This window comes from Tremella mesenterica, assembly GCF_000271645.1.
Source record: "Tremella mesenterica DSM 1558 unplaced genomic scaffold TREMEscaffold_25, whole genome shotgun sequence".
Classification (NCBI taxonomy): domain Eukaryota; kingdom Fungi; phylum Basidiomycota; class Tremellomycetes; order Tremellales; family Tremellaceae; genus Tremella; species Tremella mesenterica.
The window spans coordinates 74,043-99,431 of record NW_006711249.1 but is presented as its reverse complement, the minus strand read 5'-3'; the positions used below and the strand labels follow the sequence as shown (position 1 = coordinate 99,431).

The following is a 25,389-nucleotide window of genomic DNA, read 5'->3' as shown; positions in this document are numbered from 1 at the left end:
AACGGGAAAACCCACAGCATCTTCAGAATGAGCTCACTAATCACCGTTGAGAAAGAACACTCGTTCAGTACAACACTACACTAGTACTCCACTCGGAAGTCACAGTAACTCAAGAGTGATAAACGTTTTCAAGTGGTTGACGAGTAGCTCCGAAATGAGCGGAACCGCGGGAGAGCAGGAGGGAGGTTACACCATCAAGATCGCTCAGACTACCGAAGAGGTTCAAGCTTGTTATGACATGAGGGTGGAAGGTAAGTCATAAAATCAGCATATTTTTTGATCTCTCACGTCATAACCCTTCAAAGTTTACATCACCTCCTGTTCCAATCTGTCTCGTATCGGAGGAGGCCTTGGTGATTGCGGTTTTGATCCCATCTAGCTAGACTTGCTGGGGTATCGCAGGACTACTCGGTCGACCGAAGGCTTGGTTCAACCAGCCAACCGTCATGCGTGTTTGAAGAAAATCCTGGCGGAGGAGAAGGTGCTCACGGTGCGTCTGGTACGAAGAGGAGCTAAGCTACAGTGTTCGTCGTAGAGCATGTGAGTCGTCCCTGGAGTCGCTGGTAGGGTGTATTCATCAAAAGGGGTTCCAACTGGAAGATGAGATTGATGAGTAAGTCAAGCTTTCCTCTACATCACCTTCATATTCAGCAAAGAGCTTGCAATGTCCTATCGGAGCGTGGGCTAGACTGCAAAAACTATGTGACCCTGTCGACACTAAAATGACGTTGGCAAAGGGCTGCTTTTTGTGAAGGATACGTCTTCCACCAGCAGATCTTATGTGTGAGTATATAGACTGAAGGACAGATACGACCCTCAATCCCTCCAATTTCTCTTGACTATCCCCACTCCCTCCCCAACGTCTACCGACACATCATCACTCCTTCCACAACTCGCGCAGTCTGAACACTCGACGACGGCTGTACCGGTAGGAACGGTGCGATATACTCCGAGCATAGGCAAGATCTCCAGACTGGCAGTGCTAAAATCGTTCAGGGGAAAAGGGTACAGTGTGGGGCTGATGCGTGCTGCGGAAGAGTACGTTCGAAAGCATCGAGGTCGAGTTGGGGACTCAAAAAAGGAGCATGTGGGTGATGATCTCTCTGCAGCAGGAGAGGTAGAATCGAGTACGAAGGAGCACAGGGATAGTTTATATTTGCACGCTCAGGTGAGATGGGTCATATGGTATTTCGGTGTGAGAGCTGACCGTAGATCTATGTCGTGCCGTATTATCGAAAGTTGGGGTATGAACCAGAAGGAGACGTGTTCGATGAGTGCGGAGGTGAGTGGCTTATGACGACAGGACGGGCGATGCTACTCGTGGAGGGGGCTGCTCAAGTCGCAGAGAGACTGACAAGTAGAACCTCATCAGAAGATGGTCAAATATCTGAACTAGACTTGATACGTCTGAAAGTGAAAGCGGAACAGTAGCACCCGATGCTTATCGAGCGTAAAGAGAACGGGTGGACTGGTGCTGCTTCCCTTTGCCGAGTCGCCGCAACCATATTATACACAAGATGCATGAGCAGATCTGTCATCACTCCCCTGGTTGTCTTGACCCGAGCTGTGCTGTGAACATCGTATGTTTACAACTTCGTAGCCACCTTTGCCTTCTTAGCGGCCGCCTCCTTCGCAGCTTCTAATCGGTCAGAATTCCAGTTCAGCTCAAGAGAGACGAAATGACTCACCGGCGGCCTCAGCCTCCCGTTGTGCCGCAGCGGCCTCACGACGTTTTCGGATCTCCTGCAAACGTGCGAGATCAGACTTGGCTTCTTGAGTTTTCCCTAGGATATGTCAGCGCAGGAATTCCGAGGCGGATGTGAATCTTACCCTGGGCATGTAGTTTCTGATACCTCTCTTGGGCTTCTTTCTTACTTTGCGCCTCCCTATCCGTCAGTGACAACATTTTGCCTCTTGGACCCATGTCTAATTCAGAGCGCAAGATTCCCTGATGAGACAATTAGAGTCGGAGAGTTTGGCTAATGAGATAAAGCTTCGGACTCACCTTTCCTTCCTTGACATCTCGGGGGCCCGGACAGGTTGAGTGCTAGCTTTCCCCTTTCCAGCCTTCGAAGCCACGGTTTTATCCTCATCTTCCACGCTTTCACTCTCACTTTCCTGAACAGCGACCTTCTTTTTCCCAGTACCGTCCGTTACTTGGCCTTTCTTAGCTGCCGCTTCAGCCTGGGCCTTCTTCTTAGCCCTTCTCTCGGCTCTGCTAATGTCAGGCTCTTCTGTTACCACTTCCACGGTGTTGCCCAATTTGAGATTCAGCGCAGCCATCTCGGGAGTGAGGACTGCGACGGGGTTGGGTGCGGGAACGGTGGGGCCTTCATCGGAGGAAGAAGATTCTTCGTTATCGTCTTCTTCGGATGATTCTCGATTCCGAATTTGGTCGAGACGCCCAGTGACGGCTGAGGAGAAGTGACGACCACCACCACGATTAGGCTTGTTGTTACTGTGACAGTCAGCCTTGTGTGATCGGCGAGGGTGAACTTGGGCTTGTTTGGATTTTGACTGGCATATGAAGATAGACAAGAGGAGGTGAAGGAAAGCAGGAGAGAGATTGTCATGTAGTTGGAGGGGCGACCGACTCACCCTCTTCCACGAGAGGAATAACCACGAGGGGGCATGATGACGTGAGATAGCTTGAATCACGATCGGTAATGGATGACGACTGGCTTTATACTTGGATTGGTTCTGCCAGTGTTAATCCAGCCGATGAGCAGGGAGGAGATCTTGGATGTGAGAGAGAAAAGAACAAAGTTGTATGGAGTGAGGTGGGAAAGAAGCGACAGAAGGAGAGAGAGAAAACTGCAAAATTTGCCCAAGTAGTTACAGTAAGTTAGACCACGTCGCAACCTCGTGTCTATCTCATAAGTAACTACAAGACTTCATATGTAAACATGTCATCTCCATCCCCTTCTTCCTCCTCAAAGACCTCTCGAACACGAAATGAATCCTACTCGCCCGATGCAAAGCTGCAGAAGACTCGATATGCGACTTATCGATCTCTCGTCCGTGACTTGGGTATCAAGATTCAAGGTGGACTGGCTGAACGTCTTCTCCCTCCAGCTCTTCACCAAGGCGAGGAGGCAGACCTTCAAGGTCATACGAATGGACCCGAGGAAGCGGCCAAGGACTTTTCAACGTTATGGCCTGACTTACCAGAAGATGATCCACCGGGTGTCAGTTTGGAGGACACCATTGTGGATTTCGCTAGTGCTTATATACGTCGGAAGGGGTTGCTCTTACCAAATCGTCCTACGTCCACTGATCGCGAAGACGAAAACGAGAATGTGAGTGGTCAGGTGAGTTTTTCAAAACTCTTTTGAGATCGGCAACATGATGTCCTGCAAGCTTATGCAATAGGCCCCGTATGATACCGTCGGCCAAGAACACGGCCGCAAGGGAAGACCGAAGAAACAATGCGAATCATCAAGACTATACGACGAAGCTTTGCAGGACGTAGACGAACCGCCTTTACCCCCCGAAATGGTCCGACGAGTCGTCGAGAGGCTCGATAAGACCTTGGTGGGACTAGCTGTGATACGCCCGGCTCAGGTGGGCTCTATGCGCAGGAGATTAAAGACGTTGGGATGGGAAGATGTGTTAAGAGGCAGTCTGCTGGTCGAACAAGAGTACGTCGTATTTTCTCCTCCTCTCATACTTGAATGAAAGATCTTTCCACCATCTGACAACACTTTTGAGACTTGGTGCGGATTGATTCGTCCACGTTTCCTTCTTACTGAGCTTGTTTTGGTGACCCGTGAAGCTAACATTCAGTCCTACACAAGCTCATATCCGCCTTCGTGAGATGTACCCCCATTCAGCGGACCCGGATGGTACCCCAATGGATCCAGGTCGTACGTCCTCCCTCCTCTCTCCCACCTGCTGAGCTGAATCGATAGTCCTATCGCATCGTCGGAAAATCGTCGCCAACGCCATGGCCACCCGTACGCTAACTAACGTCAACATTTTTCAGCCTGTCCGACCGCCGAAGAAGATGACGATTCCCCATATATCTGCTGAAGGTGTGTTCTTTGGTGTCACCCAGGGGAGTGGACTAATCTGTAGAACTTGCTCGACGACAAGAACAAACACAGACGACATTGACATCCCCTCGGAAGGAAAAATCTGGTACCAAGCGGAAAAGAGGAAGACCACCTGGCGTTCGTAAATAGTATGCATTCTGATTCCTATGGTGACTATCTACAACAGAATCTACATTTATCAGCTGGTGATATTCCACCTCCAATGATCCAAATACGAAGATATGACGAGATTATGTCTGACTTCGTTGTCGATACTGCCCGTCTGACCCCCAACAACTGTCTGCCAATCTGCACTCTAGAACAACTCTCCCCAACGCCTTCCGCAAGCTTCAAAATCACGGACATGCTCCAAGAAGTCGACCCCGAGAACACGCCCGCTCTTCCTCATGGCGTATTTCTTCGCGGCCCTTCGAATTCTCTCAAGTGAAAACAGATCGTCATCGTCTGCCGGACGCAGTGTCCGATTCCGCCGACGATCTCTGCCCGAGTTCATGTCAGCCGCCTGCCTTGTTACTTGAGGGACACATGATGAGATTGAACGGGGTTGGAAAACGAGACTCAGAGGGGAATATCGTCTTCTCCAAGCTTTCGTGATTCTGTTAGGTCCAGTCGAGGCTGAGGAAAGAGGAGGGTCTGGTACGGAGTCGGGAAATATGGACATGATGTGATACGCTTGACCTGACCGTGCGAGATCGAAGTCTTGCTGATCCGGTGGGAAAGTACTGGAGGACCCAACGTCTGTCTCCTCACGTAAGCCTATCGGTAAGAATGGGACATCATCGTCCCGACGAGAAAAGATGAGCATCTTGATTGCCTCACGCGACAATGGGGGAGATTGTGACTGAGATCGAGATCGGACCTTCCTCCGAGACGGTTCGTCCGATTTCGTGAGAGATTTAAACCATGTGGGTCGGACAGGGGATAGAAGAAATGTGGGGATCTTTTTCGGAAGGATCCGAGGAGGCAGAGGCGGTAGACGAGATGAGAAAGGTCGAGGAAGAAGGGACAAGGTCCATGGTGTCTTGTGGCTGCACTCGGCATGGACAGAGAGTGCTCGAGAGGAGGGAGAAGTGTACGAGCATCCTGATAGTCAGTCACACGCATACCCAACGGTCCAAGTGCTCTATGGCTGAGAAGTAAGTACAGGATGATTGTGCGCAAGGTCCAGGAGGTGAGGAGGAACGAATGGAGGGGAAAGGAAGACACTCAGGTGGGGATCATGAAATCAGCCAATGGTGGTACGTACCAGCAAAAGGACACCAAGAAGAGATCAGGGGATCAATATGCTCCTTGATGACATGTCCTGCGAGCGATTGCGAGTTGTAAAAGCCGAATTCTTCACACTTATTCCATTCGCAACCTGCATCGGCAAAACCGCCCTGTATGGTAAGCTACTTATCGAATGGCAACTGGGGTTTAGAACCTGTTATCGCCGACTCACCTTCCGTCTCCGCATCGCAGCAATTGGTATGGCTTGGGCGCAATGTACTTGCACATGTCTTCTGAGCAGATCCGGGTCGGCCAGTACAGCGTCGCAGTTCCTCCACAGACAGTTAATTGGGCGCAACCGATCCGACGCATATCGTCGAAGTTGATACCAGGTCAACGGGACCGACGACGGCGAGCCCAGTTGTTGAGACTGATGATAAGCCGGCTTGCGTTTGTCCCTTGCAGAGCGTATGGAGGGCGGTTGGAGAGGTTGGGCGTGCGCATGATGGTTGTTGGAGGTTTTTGGGATGATTGTAACGACCTCGTCGTCACTGTCACTGATGACTATTGGATCTTGGTCGCTCACACCGTGTGACATAGGGTATGTTTGGATGGATTTGCTGAGTTTGGCTGATATCAACCGCTCCGTGGCCTTTGTTGACGTTGACGTGGAGGAGGGGAATGTCGAGGTTCAGTGAGGACAGCCCAGTAGACCCAGAAGGGTGGACATGAGCAGTGGTTGGTGGGACCATGATCACATGCTTGGATATATCAGCATGGGACAGGCGGTTCTCAATCATCCACTTTATGCTGTCTGGGCTGATGCTCCTTGTCAAGGGTCCTGTGATTGGTTGGACAGGAAAGGAGAGCAAGACAGAGATTGCTAGATACGATGCTGACCTGATGTGGACAAGAACAAAGTCCAGAAGAAGATTGAAAGCCATTCACCATGTCGATTCGCGCCCGTCACAAACCCCTACGTTTCACTTTCCAAGTAGCAGAGGTAACAATTTACACGTCTATATATACCGAGTCCTCCACTGACATCTGCTCTACAGTGCGCCCGAATGCATACTCCACTCAAAACACCGGAGCGTCTTTGAGAAACAACTTGCCCTCTTCGGCCTGAACCCATTTGAATACAGCGTTGGCCACACTCACTACCACCGACTTTGGCAAATGAGGGGGGACTGTGAGGTACATCTCAAAGGGTTTTGTGAACTAACAATGTCAGCGGGTACACAGTTCTTGTCGTTGATCGTGAGGAACGGACCCAAGCTAGACACGCTTCTTGATCCGACCGAGTATATACTAGCTTTAATGGAGTTGATTGGCCAGACCTGGCGTGGACCGCATCGTGAAGACATTGGTACGTTGTGATTATCCTGATACATCAGCTGCTACCACCTTCGTCCTCACCGAGACGTGTTCATACAGGTGACAGCGGGGAAGACGAACCGTTTTCGATCTGGCCCGTCTGGCTCGTATGACTCCTCCCATTCTGGCATGGTAATCTGCACCAGTTGGCGTGATTTGTAGATGAAATGTCGCAACCCCGGACAGCCTAGAGCAGCTGTCCTAATCAATCCGAGACTTCGTACCATAACATAGGCAGACCACTCACAGATAGAGTATTCATGATACGGAATGCTATCACGGATCTTCCCCAGTGTGTCATCCATCTGCAGTTTCTGCCGTCATTAGCTTCAGCAAATATGAAACCTGAAGTGAACAAACCTCCACTACGACCTTTTTCCAAGCACGTAGAACGTCGAACGCTTCCCGATCCGCGCTTACAAAAAGTAACCCAACGTCTGGTAAGGGGAAATCGACGTAGGCGTGTACGAAGCCGGCAGGATTGAACTTCGGTAGACATATAGGAACCCAAGCCTCGGATGATCGGAGGGTTTTAGAAGTGTCGAGCATGTTGAGCAGAAGATGTAGATCTGATTGTTAGCGGCGCCCAGACAAGAACTGGTCGAATGTACCTGACGGGTGAACAGCATGCTTGCGGGGTCGAAGGAGGGTGACTATCCGTCCCCCAGCGACCAGGAGGACGTAGAGTAAATCCTTGACTAGTCAGCAAGCTGCAAGCCGGGCTTGAGGCACGCACTTGTATTCTCGAAGGGGGCATTAATGCCGCAGCGGCCGCCTCTCGTAGTGCCGGAGCCATTCGAAGAGGTTGAAGGGTTGATGTGAGGTAGCTAAAGTCGTGCTGGGATCGAGCGATCAGGTTGTGAAGGAATTGGTCTGTCCCTGGGGACGTCAGCATTCTCTTCCTCACTGTGAAGCTCGCAGCTGTTGATTCGGGTAGTAAGCTGGGAAACGCCCGCATCTGAAGTGCGTAGGCTAGGGAGAACAGGAAGCGGGAAAATGGTCCTGGTGTGAGATTATGAACTGACCCTCCAGAAGCCGTGTGGGATCGAAGTTGCTCCTCCTCTGAAACGCTCGAGCCAGCTGCGTGGACGTAGCGACCGACAATACCTGAAGATATATGTAATCTAACTGCACACGGAGCTACAGTGTCAGTCACTGGTACGGTCCTCTAGTGGGTCCAGCACGTAAGACCACTCACAACATTCTCCGGTTCTCCCCAATCGCTCACGCAGACCATATATAGGGGTGCTTTGAGTAGGAATACGATACGCTTATCACCTCTTCTTATAGATCTGATCTTCAGCTGGACCCATGATATCATTTCAGACTCCCGGGATCCTTTCCTCTCACCAGTTCGCCAACATCCGTGGTGAACCCAAGGGGTTCAGACTCACCGTAAACGGTCGTCATCTTCTGCGAAGATGGATATGAGAGCCTGAGCGACTGCCATGAGGTTTGAGATGTCTTCTTCGGTATCGGAATGGCTACTGATCAATCTCTAGCACGGGAGCTTCAAGGACTCACGAGGAAAAGACTGGTTTACCAGCATTGGTGAGGATGTAATAACGTCTTGGAGTATAAGCCCGATCTGTGTTCCATCAGCCCTACTTTTGTGACCTCCTCAGGCGGTTTCGGAAGATGACCCTACTTCTAAGTGGATCCAGGGTGTGTATTTCACCTATATAAGTCAGTCAGGCTACCACTGGATGAGACCGACACAAAGTTGCAAACTCGAGACATGAACGCACCTTCGATAGACACTGCTCTCGATTCATCTCCACGCAACAAAGGCCGTTGGCCTCCCATCGTGGACCGACGTACCAGTTCCCGAAGACCCTTACGAGCATCATCAGAAGTGGTCACCATCTCACCCTCGACCCCTTCCACCAAGTCTGTGTTCAGGGCCTTTTCTTTGCCCTTCCGGGTGCCGGGTGACCGAGTGCCGGCGAAAGCGCCTTGGAGGGTAAGGAGCGGCGCCGAGGGGGATCGAGAGCGCGATGGAGAGAAGCCTTCGAACATGGAGGAGGGCTTGCTAGAGGAAGGAGTGGCGGATCCTGTGAGTCGAACGGTCATCAGGTCGTACGTGGCTCGTGTTGGGGTATGGGGGAGATGAGGAAAGGAGGAGGAGGAGGAGGAGGAGTGACGACGTGGGGCAGCATCAGCGGATATGGTAGAGAGGGATGATGTGGTTCTGATGGGCGTGGGGGGAATAGGGGAGTTTGTACTCATCTGCGTATGGGTAAGACGAGACATGATAGAGAAAGAGAAAGAGAAAGAGAGAAAGTCGACGAGATGGTGATGAGGATGGTGAGTGGATGATATCATCTACTTATGTACACTACTTATGTACGTCCACGGTGATACTCCAACACTCGGTCGAGGCAAACGGCAGTCGTCTGCTCGCTACTCTCTACGGTACTTACTCTACTCTTTCAAACATGCTTCGCGAGATATCAACATGCATGCAAGAGTGTTCACAGTCTGCGATGTGTGTTCCGATGTGACATGGGAATTCTGATGAGAAGTAAGTACAAAATTGACACGGCGGGTCAAGCCTCTTGGCCGGCCACCAACCTCTCCCCTTTCAGATTGGCTATACGTCAGTGACGATGTGCAAAGCTCAAAGAAGAAGGGCGACACTCACCACCTGCTTTAGCCTCAAAGCCAGTCCCGAACTCGCAATCTTTGACTGACGTCTTCTCGCCCAAGCGGACATTGGAACAGAGTATTGAATTCTCGATCCGAGCACTGGACGTGAGCTTTCGAGTCGACAAACTCGACTCATCACAGACAGATATACTCACTTCTCTTCCACTGTGACGAAATCCCACAGGATACTCCCGGTAATCTTTGATCCTCGTCCTATGACACAATGTCTTCCCAAAATTGACTTCTTGACACTTGCTCTTTCTCCAATCCTCGTACCCTCACCTATCATGCTGTCCGGTGATATCTGAGCGGAAGATGACACGGCGGCGTCTTCAGAAGGGGTGCTAGGAGGAGATGGTGCCGGCTCAGCCGATAGTCGAAGTGGGTTTTTCCGCAACGCTCTCCTATTCATTTCCCAGTAACCAGCGAGTGAGTTTGATCGGATCAGATATTCGGGTTCCACGACAGGCGTAGGTTTACTCTTGTCTTTCCCGCCCTTCTTAATCGCTGGCTCAGGGGCTGATCGGGCTGCAGGAGCTGAAATGACCAGTTGGCATTTCCAAGCGGGGGTTTCACGTCTAGTGGAAGCGGCGGAAGGATCGAAAGAGCCAGGGGAAGAAGGTACAGAGAGATGGGTAGGGTGATTGTGTGTTAATGTAGTGGATCGAAGCAGCGCAGAGGCCAGTGGGTCACGACCAGGAGGGTCAAGGGCTGCGAAGGGTCTGGTAAGCGCCAACCTCTTCTTAGATGTAAGACTCACTGGGCTGCCATCTACTGGAAAGACCCTTCTGCCAAGCCCCTTTCACCAACCAAGGGACGACCTGTTCTCGTACACTATCGAGGTCTCTGGTTTGCCGAGATGCCAAAAGCTCCAAAACGGCATGACGAAAGACGTATATGTGGGCATCGAGGAGTCGGGTGGTGAGGGATAGGGTTGGGTGACTGTATGTCAGAGTCTAGATACAGCGTGAAAAAGGAGCATACGAAAGCAGGAGAGACATTCGTAGATCTAGATCATCCTCAAGACAGTCAAGGGGAAGGACGAGCAGGAGCTCCTCGCTTTCTCGGTCGAGCGCGACGAGGACTTTCTCTTCGCCTACACGTGTCAATCTTAGGAACTGCTCTTGATGAGACACTCACTTTCTCTGACAGAATCTACCGGCTCGTAAAGGACACATGTCATGACGGCGTCAGGAGCTGCACGATGTTTATCAAGGATGGAAGATAAAGGGAGGTTGGCTGGTGTTGAGATGTCACAAGGTAGGAGCACAAAATCGGTCTGGTCCGTCAACAAGCGTATCCTTGAAGAAAACTACTGACCTCGATGAGATGTCGAAATTGCTTGAGCAACCTGGCAGTCCCGTCCCTTTCCATGGCCATACTGGACTCTCCACGAGGCTCTTCGCCATCTTCGTCCTGACCCTCATCATGTTGTTTGAGTGTGATGCGAGCTCCAGGGTGTGTGGTTGTAGAGTAATTCTCGTTCAGATGGTTTGAGATGGAAGAGTGGAATAGTGGCGGCACTATAAGGAGTACGTCTGCAATGTTAGTATCAGCATCGGTGTCGGATGAAAAGGACGGCAGGACTGACCCATGATACCTGATTGAAAGACCCAGTCGAGGACGAAGCTGATGATGGGCCGATTGGCGACCGGTATGAGAGCTTTGGAGACTACATTTATTCCTTCATTGAACGGGTATAGACTGTAAGTAAGCGATGGTAGAGGAGCAGAGATCAGGCGGGGAGGAAGGCAAGCAATGCAAAGACCCACTTGTCACCATAGCCAACCAGGATGACAGCCATGAAATCTTGACCCTCGGTGGCCTTGCGCTTGTGAGAGCCCGAGGAGAGATGGAGCCTACGAGAAGGCATGATTGGTCGAGTAGTGCGAGTGGGCTGCAGAGGCCTTTTCACTTGTGACAGTGGTCGATACAGTAAAGGAGCAGGGTAGGTAGGAAGATAGATGGCAGCAGGAGGAAAGAAAGCATCGTTGCTTCGAACCTCACGTGACCCCACAATCTCCGTCGGAAAAGAGCTGCCACTGTCGGCGTTAAAGAGCGGAGATTCGACCAACGGAGCGAAACTGTCGGCGAGCAAGATGGAGCATGGAGCATGGAGCATGAGCAAAAGAGCAAGGTGTGCATACAACAAGAGCAAGATGTCTACTGGCTACTAAGCTACTGGGTAGATGAGAATTCCATGGCCCACGACTGTTCCTGCAAGCCATCCCCTGCCGACGTCATGCGACTCGAACAGACATGGGGTCATAACTATAACTGCATCAATCAGCTTGAACTCAAAACACAACGACAGACATGGCGTCCGGAAATCAGAGATCGATGGGTATCATCTTGACCCACTGCGCATCTATCCGTCTAGTCTCTGTACACATTAGACGTATGGCGCAAAGACGCTCAGTCAAGGCTGATGTTACTCGCTAATCACGGCAATGCCGCCAGCGTACGGCGAACGAACATGGTCAATTATCGTCATGGCGTCTTGTGCGTGGGCTTCTCGATTTCACAACAGAAGAGAGAATGATGGACGAGGCAAGGGAAAGACTCGCCTAGACATGCGGACGACCGGATGAGGCCACGAGTCATGATCGGGAAAGAACGATCAACCTGTCTGGTCTGGCAGCTTGCGGCCGGCCGCGGCCGGGCTGGCGGTCAGCAACCGTTGTAACCCGAGGATCGAGGAATGATATCAAAGAGACATGACAAGATCAGGTCATGTGTATGTCAAGTCCTCTAGCACTCTGGCGAGACCAGAGAGCGAGAGCGTCAGACGTAGGAACCTTGCGAGAGGTACAGATACGTCTGACGGCTACTTAGGAGTTGGATTGTGAGTTCATCAAGTCAAGTGTTTGGAGCGAGAGATGAAGGCTCGTTAAAGGTACATGCACTCACAGATCACAGAGACCCTCACCGTACTTGACAGTAGCTAGCGTACGAGTACACTACAGAGTCATGGTCGAAACATGTTGACAAGAGGAGACACTGCACTGGTTACCGTAATTCCATCAAGACTGACTGTGACCCATCCCTCGGCCCCCGTCCCGGTCACAATGACGTGTTTTAACAACACGTGCTGTGTGATAAGAAAGGTTCCGCTTCACCTGGAGCGTCGCATCCCTTCCCCAGCCGCCAGCCAACGTATCTATCTTCCCTCTTCATTCCTTCCCCTCCAATCACTCACCATATCACCATCTCCGACTCGGCTCGCCATGTCTCGTAAAAGTGGGAGCATGGCGTTTGCTAGCAGAACAATGTTCGATGCTTTCAGCGACGGGAACAGCCTTGACGAGGACGATGTGGAAGAACAATCTCAAGCCGGGTTGGTCTTTCAATGCCGTATGGTGTCTCTGCTGACACACTCTCAGTTCTAGTAAGACTCCATCTCCGACATCCCCTAAGCGACTCTCAAAATCAGCCAAGAGAAGACAGGCTAAACAAGCTGCCACACCTTCCTCTCCTCAAACTCCCGGTCTCCCTCAGCCGAATGGGAGCACCCCGGTGACGAACGGCACCAGCTCAGTCCGACTTCCACCTGCTCCCAGTACTCCTTCAACCGTCCTCGAAACTGGAAGCGCAAAGCCGCAACCATCTACCACTCTTGAAACCTCAACTAGTTCTCAAATACCGGGTATTCCTATCCATCCCGAGATTGGGACACCGAGCGGTTCGGATTCGAGAACTGCAACGACAATAGCGTCCGAGAAGCTTCCCTCGAGACGATATGACAAAAACGCGTCCAACGGCGAAGACCTCAAACCCTCCACGTCCGGTGTTCCCACATCCGATTTCTCGCCCAAACTCCCAGCGTCCCTTCCCGTGCCGAGTGGGGACCCGTTGCCGGACAATCGAAAGCGGAAGATTCCACAAGACTTCGTCCCTGTTGGCCCTGGGGACGCTAAAATTCCTTCAAGCCCGAGCAATAATGCCGTCAAATTCGAAAATGGCACGGTCCCAGGCGAGGAAAAACAGGACCAGAGGACAATGACACTCAAGCCGTCTGTGCTGGCTCCAAAGATCAAAGATCGGAATGCTATCGAACGGACCATTTGGACGTTCATCATGATTGGAGGGTTTATCAGTGGGTGCTGGCTTTGACTGACGTCCCAAAGCTCACTAGCCAGCATTATTATGTCTCGGGCATCCCTACATGATCCTACTGATCATGGTATGTCAGACCCTCGTGTACAAGGAGGTGACCGCCCTGTTTGAGCTTCGAGATCGTGAGCACATCCCCCTGTTCGCTGTAGACCGAGCTGAGGTGGTCAGAAGGGTCTCCCAAGGCGGAAACGCATCCTGAGGATCGCGACAAGTGGAGTAAAACCTTGAACTGGTATGTCAGACTGTCTGGTAGGGAAAATGCTGACCCCCCTCAAGGTACTTTTTCGTCGTCACGAATTATTTCTTGTATGGCGAGTCTATCATCTACTATTTCAAGCACATCGTTTTCGTCGATCGACACTTCATACCTTTTGCTCGCAATCATAGATTCATCAGCTTCATGCTTTACATGGTCGGTGAGTAACTCGACACCTTGATACATGGTCTCTAGCTCATTATCACAGGCTTCATGGGCTTTGTCGGTAATCTCCAACGGCAATATCTACGTCAACAGTTCGGCCTGTTTTGCTGGGTGCACATCACTCTGCTGCTCATCGTGGTGTCCAGGTGAGCTCGTGTCGCTGAAACCAAGTTGATCATCCAGCCATTTCATCGTCAACAACATCCTCGAAGGTCATGTCTGGTTCTTTATCCCTGCTTCTTTGGTAATCTGTAACGACGTCATGGCCTACGTATGCGGTACGTCTCTCGTCAGTGCATGTCGTCGGTCTGACACTTTCTAGGCAAGCTCTTCGGTCGAACTCCTCTGATCAAGTTGAGCCCCAAGAAGACTGTCGAAGGTTTCGTCGGGGCATTCATCTGCACCTTGATGTTCGGCCTGGCCGTGAGTCGCTCGTCCTCAGCTAGTGCTTGGCTGATTGTAAGTGGGGCACGTATTTCATGCGTTTCCCCTACATGATCTGTCCGGCTACCGACTTGGGTACGAATGTCTTCTCGCAGGTCTCTTGCAAGCCCAATCCGGTCTTCTTATGGCGTGAATTCGAGTTGACCGGGGTGGCTCAACAAATTCTGCAAACTGTGGTGAGTCAAAGGAAATGTCAAATCCGGACAGAGGCTAATGGGTCAGCTCGGCCGCCCGCCTCCTGCCATACCCTACGCTCCGTTCCAGATCCACGTACTCGTCATGGCCACTTTTGCCTCTCTGGTGGCACCTTTTGGCGGCTTCTTCGCTTCTGGCTTCAAGCGCGCCTTCAACATCAAGGACTTTGGTCATTCCATTCCTGGGCACGGTGGCATGACGGACAGGATGGATTGCCAGTAAGTAACCTGGTGTTGCTTCAAGTGGTGCCTGATAGGACAGATTCCTCATGGGATTATTCTCATATGTCTATTACAGCTCGTTGATCAGGGTAAGTCCTTCGAGACCGGTGGCTGCTGGATCGACGCTGACGGTGGACAGATCCAGAATGTGACCGTGGGCTCGATTATGCAGTCGGTAGTCACGTCGCTCACCGCGGCTGAGCAGGTCGACTTGTTCTTCGACTTGAAGAGGTTTCTCGAGGGTCAAGGGATACGGACAAAGTGAGCGGGGGGTGGGATGTATGAAGTCGCAGCGTTCGCCTCGTAGGGCCAGAGCAGCATATATAGTTTACTCACCCACAAACACACACACACCAGACAAACAAAAGTTCTCACATGCAATCATGACCTATCCTCTTCCAACTCGCACTACTCAAGTAGGACGCGCGCCCAATTGCCAATTGTTTACTCCTTCTGCTTTCATCCAAACATCACTCTCTTCTCACACCTGGAATGTTTGTCTCCTTGCTTTACATCATTGTCATGCCGTCAGTACTGTAGTGTTGCCAATATCCACCTGAACCGCTGGTCATCGTTCCATGCCCACCCAACCTCTACCCCTCTTGCACGCTCTCCTCCGGGCACTCGACATTCCCGTCTATCCCCGTACCCTCTCCAGTACATCCCCCTCGCTACTTCTACTCATCCTCGAGACTTTACTAGACACTCGTCTCGCCCTCCCGGACGAATCACGAGAGTGCAAGACGCGTCAAGACGAGATAACCATTGTAAAGTGTATCCTTGGCGTCTTGGCTGATGACGTGTTGGGTATCGATCTGACCATCATCAACCCGATCCGTGTGGTCCAAGGATCCGAGTCGGAATTAGCTGTGGTCGTCATGGCTTTCGCTGTCTTAGCTAAACGATCCGGTCTGATCCTCCACATCAAGGACAGATCAAGGGAAGAAGAAGAGACGGAAGAGTTGGATTGGTCTGCCGAGTTAGGGACGATGCCGACCACCTCTTCGTTGCCTGAACCTATCTCTCCCGACACGTCTTTCTCTCCCCTTCTACCGTCCGTGGGGAAGATACATAATGACGAATCATTCGACGTCTTTGGGAGTTTGGGTAGGAAGTCTCGGCGAGGTTTGACGCCGAGAGAAGGTGGGAGCGTGAAGAAAGGGTTAGAGAGTGATGATCTGGTTGACTTTGACCCGACTTTGAGAACCATGAGCGAGTCCAGAGGGGACGAGGGGGATAGACGACATACACCTGGAGACCACGTCATGCAGGGAGGAAGGCCGAAGGAGAGCATACAATCATCCACTTCCGCTTCATCCCACATCGAGGGACGAAAGACTGTGTTGCAGCATATGATGGATGAGTTCGGTTTAGGATTGGAAACGTGAGGTAAGTAAGACATTCCTCTCAGTCGCTTTCCCTTGCAGTCCCATAAGGCAAACAAGGACAGTCAATGATGCATTGCTGACGTAGTTTACAGGTTTCGCTACATGATGTCGGCATCGATATCAGCCGCGACGGAGCGCTCCGTGGATCAAACCCAACGCTCCTCCTTTTAACACCTTTTCTGCATGGCGGAAGGTCAAGCTCGTCCGGGTTCCTCGTATACCTCGCCAACTCCCGGCGTCGCGTAAAGCGTCCCCCACCTCTGGATCGCCTATCAAATCGGCATTCGCAATCACAACTCCTCCTGACGCCGACGCCGACACCGGTGAGGACGAACTAGACACGAAGTCCTCGGTTCTTGCCGATATACCATGTAGGTGTGAAGCATACAGACTGGACGACAGCACGAGGAGAGAACGGGGCATGAGTAAAACATGAGCGAAAGGGACGGCAGCTATGGGACGACCTTCGGTCGAGTCTTGAAGGTCTGAGGAGGGTGTCGCGGTCATGGGTGGAGAGGGAGAAGTGTAGGAGAGATATTGATGGAGATCTAGGACGGTATGTGATCCGAGTGAAAGAGTGACGACTAAGGGTCGGAAAGCTGGCCCATCTTCGTGAGGCAATCATGTCAGCCATGACGATGAGGTATTCTGATTGATGATGTAAACTCACAGATATGCCGTCTCCCGGGCCATACTCATTGACGAGTACTTGATTGATCCCGAGCATGTGTTCGGTCGTGCCGTCAGAGCAAGAGGCATCATCTCGCCCCAGCGTACGATCGAGGAATGTCTCTATCCGCTGGATGATATCAGGGCTATACGCACATGAGCGACGACTTGATTGTCTAGACCCCCTTACAGCCGTGGGACTTACAAGGCTGTGAGGAAGTCAGGCAGAGGCTCGGGTAGTAGAACACCTTTTTTCGAGACATTACCTCCTGCGCAGAGATTAGTCGAGTATTCAATTGCGAAATCGAACAGCAGCTCACCCCAATAGTGAAGCCTTTTCTATCAGCATTCTATATCTCCGAACACAGCCATGTGAGAGACTCACCGTCGACCGGAAGACATAATCTTCCATTTCGGCTGTGGAGTTTCGCCCAGCTTGACCCATAAGCATGTATGACCATACCATTATACCGGGGGACGAACCCGTTTTAGTAAAAATCCTTCCTCATCGCGAGTGATAAAGTCGGGAACACTGAAGGTCAATGTCGAAAGTCTGGCTTGTAGGCCGAGAGGAGGGCTCACTAGTAAGCCGCAGGAGGGATGTTTTTAACTCTGAAATGGTCTGGGGTGGGGTACGCCGCCTGATCCCTCGACGATAGCTCTGGGAAATCCTCTTTAGGCTCGTCGTCGTGTATGGCGACTGGCATGACGAGCTCGACATTCCACGATGTGTGAGGGGAAAGCGAAGGAGAGCAGGATATAGCAGGAACATTTGGGTCAACACCAGAAGAAGCGTCTCCCATCACCGAGAGTCACGTGATACCTGTCTGAAAGTAAGATGTCTCCTCCTGATCCACCTCTGTCACCCCTTGTCATAAATCTCGAATCTCGGTCGCAGCACAGGCAGTTTATAAAGGGTCTCAGCTCATACTATGAGCTGAGCATTGGATCTTTAATTCACAAGAGCTTAGTGCACGTCACCCTTTAGGCGTATGCATTACACCCATAGGGTGTCATGATCTTTGTTTCTCCTCTTCTCAGCAGACCGACGGCCAACAAACCTTGGCTGACTACCTCAGCGGGTGTCAATTACAGAAAGCAAACGTACAGCTACAGCATGCATGTCCTGAAGCGGTAATCTCTCCAAGCAACTTGTTCAATAGAACAAACACGATTTTCGGTGCGTAGGAATCCGAACGAGCACCAAGGTCATTCATCAATATATCCAACCACCTGTCAATACACATCAAATCACCTCTGGTGAGTCCATGAGACAAACAGAAATAACTGCTGGATCACACTGATAGTCATAGGATGCCACATCAGTCGGTCTTGCCTGTGCGTCAGATTCCCATCACACCAACGTCCAACAGGCATCAGCATCCGTTGCACTGGTGTTGGACTAAAACCTCCTATCACTACTACTACTCCACTTGGTGCTGCTTCCTCTGCCACTATTGTTGATACCACTATTACCACCCCTCAAGAAAAAAACAAGAGCGAAGCCAAGGGTGAGAAGAAAGGGAAGAAAAGTGCAGTCAAATGGGATGATGAACCAAATCCGGCCGGATACACCTCCATAGATCTCGTCATTCAACGGCTTGAAATTCCTCACAATGTGGATCACTGGCGCCATGGTCATCAGGGTAAGAAGAGTCGAGAGGTCATGAGGGAATGTGCCCAATGGTTAGCGGAACATGATGTACCAACACCTTGAGACACCATAGCATCTGAGAATAAAGTGAATCTCTTTACCTCTCATGTTTATTGTCTGCTAGACTTGTTTTGCTGCTGACTCCATCAGCTGTGTTCCCTTTTCAAAGAATGGAGAGAGGCATACTTGTATAAGAATGAAACTGGCAATGGGCAAGGTGGAGAAAAGCTATGTTTGGCAGAGCAGAGTGGATTGGCAGGAGACTATGACAAAGAGGTTGCGGCGGTCGAGTGTAAGTTTGAATCCAGTCAGAGTCACACGGAATGTCAGCGTGCTAAGACTATAGGTACTGTGCGGCTGATGTGTCCCCTGTGGGACCATCTCAATCCTATCTTCCAAGACCAAGATGCGGGGAATGCAGCTCTTAGAGCCGACACAGCTTCCTCCTACAACCCTGTCTCTGCCAGCCTCAAATCCACCCTCAGACCGGGTGGGAGGTTGGCTGGAAGTGCTGAAGACACTGCCAGCACTTTGAGCGCATCTCTTGGCTTTGATGGTGAGGAGGGGGAGGGGGAGGATGGGGACATTGGCTTGGGTGACTCTCTTCCATCTGATACAACTCTCAACAACATTGTTCAGATCACCAATGTTCAAAGAAGCACCATGGAAGGGGCAAGCATCTCAGACCAAAGTCAAAGTGAGTCTCATGTCTAATTGGCCGACAAATGGTGAAGTTCTTTCAGAGAAGCGACGGAAGGGTAATCAGACTCCAGTGGAGGGTGATCTGAAAGATTTACTTGAACAAGATTGTCAATAACAGGATGCCAAGATCTCACAACTTGATAGAAAGAACAATATCAAGGAGGCCAAGATGCGTACACATCTGGTACAGGCCATGTTTGCTTCTGCTAAGATGATTCAGGAGGTGAACCCACATCAAACCTCATATGAGTGCAAACTTGAAGCGGTGATAGCATTAGGTCTTCCCCCTTCAACTGCCGGATCTCAACCATCTCCTGAATGGGAAACTTAGTCACACCCAAGTTTGAAGATTTTCATGACTTGTGTACAATGATGCATACATTCAAAAGATGTACTCATCAATCTCATATTCCAGCATCTCTTCTACCAGACGCTCTCTCCTAATGTAATCCTCTTTGAGTCCAGCATGTCCCCTTTGGCCAACTAGAAGTTGGTTCTTCTCCCTTCGCTCAGTCCCTCTTTGTCTTTGTAAATCCTCATTGCTAACATAGTCTGATGCTGTTGAAACAGTGAGGTTATGAAGGATGAAAGCGGCTTGTATCATTCCATACACTCGTGCTTCATCCTCCTTGGTCTTAACTTGCATCTTTGCTCCCCTCAAGAATTGCCAACAGCCTTTCAAGATACCAAAGGCATATTCAATTGTCACACAAGCGGTTACACATTTGTCATTGAAGTACAACTGTTCATCAGCGGTCAGTCAGACAGATAGACAGAATGATCTTACTTGTCTCCCTGGCAGATCAAGTTCCCCTGAAGCGCATTTGTACATTGGAATAATGACAGTGGTACATTGAAAACCAGAATCGGCTAAGAGATACTCCCCATCCTGAAAGAATTCAACAGGAGAAACCTGAAGCCTCATAGAAGCTTGAAGTCGCATATCCAAAGCCCTTGCAGAGAATCCCCGGGGTATAAATGTAAAGCGCTTCTGATGGTCACAGACAGCAAGGATGTTGAAGCCATATCTCTTCTTTTGTCCGTGATATGCACCAGAGGCAGGTCCTTGACTTGGTGCTCAGTCTAAATTGACATGTGTGCCGTCAATAGATCCAAGGCCTTCCGGGATCCCAAAATCATCAAGAATACGCCCCAAAATCATCAAGGACATGCCCTTTGATACCATCTCTACGGCTCAGACCTGGCCATTTGATGTATTTCCCAATGTTCTCTAAGAGAGCAATTAGACTACAAGTTGTCCAAAGTGCTACGGTCCCCCCTAGCTGTTAGTTTAGTAGATGTGTGAGGCATAAGCGACTCACTTGATACTCCAAAGACTTGTGCTATAGTGGTTGTGCAGTGACCGTGAACCAATCTATACACCAACAGCCCAAGCTGATATCAAGGGGGAGCTTGAGGTTTGGGTCCTGTGGAATGGAATACAGAATGTGCGCCAAAGAGAGTACATAGCCGATCTTGCTCAAGAGGTGATATGCAAAACAAATGGTTGTGGTGATGCTCATTTGACAGATGAAATCAAGCGCAGATTGAATCAAGATGAGTGGGTGGAATGGACTTGAAGGAAAGGTACGAGCTATCTAGGGACGGTCCTCTGTGGAGTTGTGCAGATCTAGAAGAGCAAGAATGAGGTTGCAATATCAGCGGATAGGGGATAGTGGTAGTAGAAGATCAAGCGTGAGGTCAATCTCTTTCAAGAATATCTCTTTTGGGTATGTTTTGGGCATGGTGAGAATAGCATTGAGTGTCACGAGGACCAACTAACCAGCATTGGCTCGATATAACAGTGCCCAACGTGACAGTGTTGTTAACCACTGTGACGAAAAGGCCTATTAATCGGCGGTTAAGACTACCACCGATCACTGGTTAAATACCCTTCCCCGACATTCGCTCGACTTGTCACACGCTTTGTGACAACTGACTACACTCGGCTTTCAATTTCGCTTCAAATTGTGTTTCACTCTCACTCTATCTCCTCCAATATTGTCACAGCCTTCAAACAACTACTTTCCAACAGACCGACGGTCAACGAACCTCGGCTAACTTGACGCTCCTAAGTCAATGTCTCACCCAACCGGGAGGGCGCAGATGTCGAAAGGAGTGTAACTACGGCGTACTTCAGCGTAGTTACTCTGACTGGGGTTTTGTTCTACTGATGGCAATGTATCTCAATTTGTATATAGCTATCTCTATCTGTCTTTCACTACTGACAACAATCAAGGATCACTGAAGAACTTCAGCGATCTTCTCAGCTAATATTATCTATTCCTCCTAGACATTCGTCCAACCCTCTCGCGCTTTGACGTACTTCAACGCGCTTCGTCCAACTTCCCCGAGTCCCCGGCCATCCTCTGCCTCCTTCGACTAACTCCGCCTAACAGCGCCGCACTTCTGCTCCCTTTGTCCCTACCTAGCCTAACTCCGTCTAACTTCGCCGTACTTCTGCTCCCATTGTCCCTACCTAGCCTAAGTCCATCTAACTTTGCCGTACTTCTGCTCCCGTTGTCCCTACCTAGCCTAACTCCGCCTAACTTCGCCGTACTTGGTCTCAGATGTCCTGAGTTACGAGTAGAGTAAAGAGGTTAAGGCGTGATGGGGGTTTTGATGGTCAAAGGAGGCTCATTGTTGGTGGAATAATCGAGGTGTCACAACGTAGTTCGTGACAAATACTGCTCCGATTCACAATATCTCTTCAGATCTGAACAGAGCGTCACTGTCTCCACCATTGCCGAAAAGAGTAGACCGACAGCATTAACGTATAGCAAGATAGATTGAATGTGAAAATTTTTCGACTCCAATATCCTCCCTCATTGAACCAACAAAATCGCTTTTTCAACACCACTCAGTCAATTCCAAACGAAATACGACACTCTTTAAACCATTAGAAGCAAGACAGTAAGAGGTACTTCAAACAGGAAAGAGATTGATGTTTGGAAAAGCAGTTGGGACAGGAAGTTATTTACAAAGTCGGAATTTTTGTGAGCAACAGTAAGACAGCTTCCACACTCAAAATTGAATTCTTATCCTCATCACCTCAATTCTGCACTGATTCCATTGATCTTAACAGCTCCTGGACTGCCTCGGTGTGTTCTCTCTACACCTGCAACCAGATTCAACTTTTGTGAGGCGGTTGAACCAGCAGAGCAAATGTACAAAATTGAGTTTTCAAACCCCACCGTTTGAATCTCAAATTTGACTTTTGTTCTCATTTCCCCAATTCGCCACCAATCCTATTGCTCTTTGTCTTTCCTACATCACTCTACCGCGCTCTATCTATATCCGAAGACAAAGGGCAAATCGGACCAGTGGTTGAAGCAGGAGACCAAAAATCTGAAATCAAAAGCTCGCTTTTTAATTATTCCATCATCACCTTTTTAAATTATCGCTTTTCTTATTCCTCAAATCCACACTTCACAGCAAGCCTCTGGTATCAACGCTATCGGCTGGGGGTGAAGGCAAGTGCTGCAGAAGCGCAGGTGAAGACGCATTCACTTCCACACTTTTGTTTTCTTCTCTCATCCATTACTCCTTTCTATTTCAAAACCGGACCTGCTTTATTGTGGGAGGTGCATTGTGTATCACTTTGGATACAGCTGTATAGACGAATGTGGACACCCCAGTGGCGCGCCTCTGAGTCCTAGGACATACCAAGCGCGCCTCACAATCATCTGAGTCACTCTGAGAGCCTATTCTTTGTTGCTCAAACTGTTGCTGATTTTACATTTCACAAAATATCGTTTCTTGATTATCTCAATCAATACTTCCACTTTGGTCCTCTTATTCGTACTACATATCCAGTTTTGCTGCATCCACCACCACACTTAAAATCAGCTTTGTGCCTCCATTGGTTATCAAGTTATTGAATTTTGAAAAATGTCCGACTCATCTGACACCGAAGTAAAAGTCAAAATCATAAAATTGCAAGGTAGCAAGAATTGTGCGCAATGAGAAGCTCATATCGCTACCACACTTTTGGGCAAGGGATTTCTACCGTATATCGACACTGAACCACTCTCTAAAGACTTGAAAGATAAAGAAAAGATCAAAGAATGTCTGAAAAGTGCAAAAGTGTACTCAATCATCTTTCAATCGCTTTCCGAAACAATCTCATCCGCTTTAATTTGGTTGTGATGTTGAATTTACAAAATTGCAATCACTCGGAGAGGACAACAGCTACGATACTGAGATTTCAGGTGGTGGTAGACGCACTGATAGCAAATGTGTGGTAGAGGTAAGAGGACGAGGCTTGAAGTATTGGGTGAGATAACAACAAAAAGCGATATCTCAAAAATGTAAAATCAGCTAAAGTTGAAACAACAAAGAATAGACTCTCAGAGTGACTCAGCTGATTGCAAGGCGCGCTTGATATGTCCTAGGGACTCAGAGGTGCGCCACTGGGGTGTCCAGATTCGTCTACACCGCTGTATCTAGAGCGATACACGATGCACCTCCCACAATAAAGCAGGTCCGGTTTTAGGAGCAAGAAGAGAGTAATGTAAATGAATGAGAGAAAAAGCGAAAGTGTGGAACTACCATCTGATGTTAAAGACTGGAAATTGCCAGATCCGAAATCACTTTGGGACGAGCTCAAGAAACAATACTCTGCAGCTGTTGGAGCTAGACAAGCTGCACTTTTTCAAGAAATGGCACAAAAAACGATTTTGGAAGGGGAGGATCCAATGCCAGCACTTGCTGCGCAACACAGTGCACATGCTCTGTTGAATTCGGCAGGAGAAAATCATTCAGACAAGATGTTGGCCTATGCTATGACATTGGCGCTTCCAGAATCAATCACAACACTCAAACAGACGCTTTAGCTTAGGGAATCACTATCTTCAAGTGAAGTACAGGCTGGAGTTCAAGCAGAATGGAGTAGGAGGAAAACTGAGGGAGAAGGCGCAACTGGGATGTTTGCAAAATCGAAATTTTGCTCTAAATCGTCTTTTAACAACCCAAAGAAACCATTTGATCGATTTCCACCAGCAGATCATTCGAAATAATGCTCATTTCATCAAAAGACCGGTCATTCAACGGAAGATTGTAAGACTAAACCAAAGACTTCAAAAAGAGCAAAATTGGCAACAAAAGAAAAAGACAAAGAAGTCAGATGTAGAAGTAAAATGCATAAAGAGTACAATATTGACAGAGGTTAGATATGAGACGAGGGAATACGCGGAAATAGCGATAGCGCACCAATGTGGCAGTTAGCCGATTGTACCATTTCCGACACCCCCACTCAAGCGGATCTGCCACATACCCCTAATAGCTCCCTCAGTCTATCAAATGTATCTGAAGGAAGAGCCTTTGTCAACAAGTCAGCCATATTCTCTGCTGAGGGAATATGTGACAGAGAGACAGTGTTATCTTCAACTTTCTCCCGAATATAATGATGTCGCAGGTCAATATGTTTTGTCTTGTTATGATGAACTGGATTCTTGGCAAGAGCTATAGTTCCCGCATTATCATTGAGAAGTTTCAAAGGTTCTTGACCAAGTCCAAGTCCCAAATCATCCAGAAGTTGTCTTAACCATACAGCTTGGCGTGTAGCATCTGATGCAGCCATGTATTCCGCTTCTGTTGTTGAAAGCGCAACTGTGGGTTGTCTCCTACTTTTCCAAGCAACAACTCCACCATAAACTTTAAAGACATATCCAGTGGTTGATCTTCTAGTGTCCAAATCTCCTCCCCAATCTGCATCTGCATAACCTAATGCAATGCGATTGCTATTCTCTTTGTTGAAGGTGAGACAAAGATCAGAGGTACCACGGATATAACGAAGTAGGTGTTTGACCGCTTTCCAATGTGAGTCATTCCATTTACTAAGGAATCTAGATAAGAGACTTGCTGGGAAAGCAAGATCAGGTCGCGTTATGGTTGAAGCATAAAGAATAGCCCCCACTGCTTGGGCATATGGGTAGTGTTTTGCTTCTTCATGTTCTTCATCTGTTGCAGGGATTGGACGAAATCCAGAAGGTAGAGGAGTTTTTGCAGGATTGCAATCTTTCAAGTCAAACCTTTCAAGAAGTGATTCAAAGTAATGTTCTTGAGACATAAACAGTTTGTGATTTGTTCTATCACGATGAATGTTGAAACCAAGAAAGTATCCAACTGGACCAGAGTCTGAACACTCAAATTCTGAATTAAGTGCCGCTTTGAAGTTGTCCAACATAGTTCGATTATTACATGCAATGAGTTGATCGTCGACATGTACAGAGAGCATGAGGATGTTATCGCCTTCACGCTTTGAATAGAAACAAGGATCCGCTTTTGT

General features: G+C 49.3%; 10 protein-coding genes across 10 annotated transcripts; 4 read left to right on the top strand and 6 right to left on the bottom strand.

The window, feature by feature from the left end:
• Positions 1 to 44: 44 nt before the first annotated feature.
• On the top strand, positions 45 to 1,539 carry TREMEDRAFT_72590 (uncharacterized protein). The gene is made up of 6 exons (XM_007008584.1): positions 45 to 251; positions 524 to 540; positions 585 to 613; positions 808 to 1,168; positions 1,213 to 1,282; positions 1,362 to 1,539. Exons 1-6 carry the CDS (start codon positions 155 to 157, stop codon positions 1,394 to 1,396), a joined length of 609 nt encoding a protein of 202 aa, XP_007008646.1. The 5' UTR covers positions 45 to 154; the 3' UTR covers positions 1,397 to 1,539.
• Positions 1,540 to 1,665: 126 nt separating this feature from the next.
• On the bottom strand, positions 1,666 to 2,633 carry TREMEDRAFT_66543 (uncharacterized protein; the record flags this gene model as incomplete). Its single annotated transcript, XM_007008583.1, has 4 exons — positions 1,666 to 1,784; positions 1,831 to 1,886; positions 2,006 to 2,458; positions 2,599 to 2,633. 4 exons carry the CDS (start codon positions 2,631 to 2,633, stop codon positions 1,666 to 1,668), a joined length of 663 nt encoding a protein of 220 aa, XP_007008645.1.
• A 273-nt stretch (positions 2,634 to 2,906) lies between these two features.
• On the top strand, positions 2,907 to 4,032 carry TREMEDRAFT_66542 (uncharacterized protein; the record flags this gene model as incomplete). Its single annotated transcript, XM_007008582.1, has 5 exons — positions 2,907 to 3,299; positions 3,373 to 3,641; positions 3,787 to 3,866; positions 3,912 to 3,956; positions 3,986 to 4,032. The coding sequence occupies 5 exons, from the start codon at positions 2,907 to 2,909 to the stop codon at positions 4,030 to 4,032; spliced, it is 834 nt and encodes a 277-aa protein (XP_007008644.1).
• A 318-nt stretch (positions 4,033 to 4,350) lies between these two features.
• Positions 4,351 to 6,165, bottom strand: TREMEDRAFT_74998 (uncharacterized protein; the record flags this gene model as incomplete). Its single annotated transcript, XM_007008581.1, has 3 exons — positions 5,497 to 6,165; positions 5,302 to 5,434; positions 4,351 to 5,138 (listed from the first exon to the last, which is right to left on the bottom strand). The coding sequence occupies exons 1-3, from the start codon at positions 5,860 to 5,862 to the stop codon at positions 4,351 to 4,353; spliced, it is 1,287 nt and encodes a 428-aa protein (XP_007008643.1). The 5' UTR covers positions 5,863 to 6,165.
• A 179-nt stretch (positions 6,166 to 6,344) lies between these two features.
• Positions 6,345 to 8,660, bottom strand: TREMEDRAFT_36218 (uncharacterized protein; the record flags this gene model as incomplete). The annotated part of the gene is made up of 12 exons (XM_007008559.1): positions 6,345 to 6,485; positions 6,538 to 6,649; positions 6,723 to 6,837; positions 6,889 to 6,955; positions 7,002 to 7,210; positions 7,253 to 7,334; positions 7,378 to 7,520; positions 7,667 to 7,781; positions 7,840 to 7,933; positions 8,036 to 8,125; positions 8,166 to 8,229; positions 8,342 to 8,660. The coding sequence occupies 12 exons, from the start codon at positions 8,658 to 8,660 to the stop codon at positions 6,345 to 6,347; spliced, it is 1,551 nt and encodes a 516-aa protein (XP_007008621.1).
• Positions 8,661 to 9,086: 426 nt separating this feature from the next.
• On the bottom strand, positions 9,087 to 11,231 carry TREMEDRAFT_72589 (uncharacterized protein). The gene is made up of 9 exons (XM_007008580.1): positions 11,063 to 11,231; positions 10,882 to 10,994; positions 10,611 to 10,828; positions 10,431 to 10,569; positions 10,275 to 10,386; positions 10,051 to 10,232; positions 9,446 to 10,001; positions 9,286 to 9,389; positions 9,087 to 9,234 (listed from the first exon to the last, which is right to left on the bottom strand). The coding sequence occupies exons 1-9, from the start codon at positions 11,161 to 11,163 to the stop codon at positions 9,191 to 9,193; spliced, it is 1,569 nt and encodes a 522-aa protein (XP_007008642.1). The 5' UTR covers positions 11,164 to 11,231; the 3' UTR covers positions 9,087 to 9,190.
• A 1,234-nt stretch (positions 11,232 to 12,465) lies between these two features.
• TREMEDRAFT_46158 (uncharacterized protein) lies at positions 12,466 to 15,086 on the top strand. The gene is made up of 12 exons (XM_007008567.1): positions 12,466 to 12,627; positions 12,674 to 13,386; positions 13,430 to 13,528; positions 13,575 to 13,638; positions 13,683 to 13,822; positions 13,871 to 13,973; positions 14,011 to 14,105; positions 14,150 to 14,250; positions 14,292 to 14,447; positions 14,494 to 14,684; positions 14,728 to 14,776; positions 14,827 to 15,086. The coding sequence occupies exons 1-12, from the start codon at positions 12,518 to 12,520 to the stop codon at positions 14,950 to 14,952; spliced, it is 1,947 nt and encodes a 648-aa protein (XP_007008629.1). The 5' UTR covers positions 12,466 to 12,517; the 3' UTR covers positions 14,953 to 15,086.
• Positions 15,087 to 16,131: 1,045 nt separating this feature from the next.
• TREMEDRAFT_57997 (uncharacterized protein) lies at positions 16,132 to 17,492 on the bottom strand. Its single transcript, XM_007008571.1, has 7 exons — positions 17,327 to 17,492; positions 17,228 to 17,276; positions 17,130 to 17,179; positions 17,065 to 17,078; positions 16,950 to 17,013; positions 16,746 to 16,890; positions 16,132 to 16,693 (listed from the first exon to the last, which is right to left on the bottom strand). Exons 1-7 carry the CDS (start codon positions 17,449 to 17,451, stop codon positions 16,196 to 16,198), a joined length of 945 nt encoding a protein of 314 aa, XP_007008633.1. The 5' UTR covers positions 17,452 to 17,492; the 3' UTR covers positions 16,132 to 16,195.
• An 868-nt stretch (positions 17,493 to 18,360) lies between these two features.
• On the top strand, positions 18,361 to 19,310 carry TREMEDRAFT_66537 (uncharacterized protein; the record flags this gene model as incomplete). Its single annotated transcript, XM_007008579.1, has 4 exons — positions 18,361 to 18,390; positions 18,549 to 18,690; positions 18,745 to 19,095; positions 19,249 to 19,310. 4 exons carry the CDS (start codon positions 18,361 to 18,363, stop codon positions 19,308 to 19,310), a joined length of 585 nt encoding a protein of 194 aa, XP_007008641.1.
• A 172-nt stretch (positions 19,311 to 19,482) lies between these two features.
• On the bottom strand, positions 19,483 to 20,043 carry TREMEDRAFT_66536 (uncharacterized protein; the record flags this gene model as incomplete). Its single annotated transcript, XM_007008578.1, has 2 exons — positions 19,483 to 19,842; positions 19,888 to 20,043. 2 exons carry the CDS (start codon positions 20,041 to 20,043, stop codon positions 19,483 to 19,485), a joined length of 516 nt encoding a protein of 171 aa, XP_007008640.1.
• Positions 20,044 to 25,389: the final 5,346 nt, after the last annotated feature.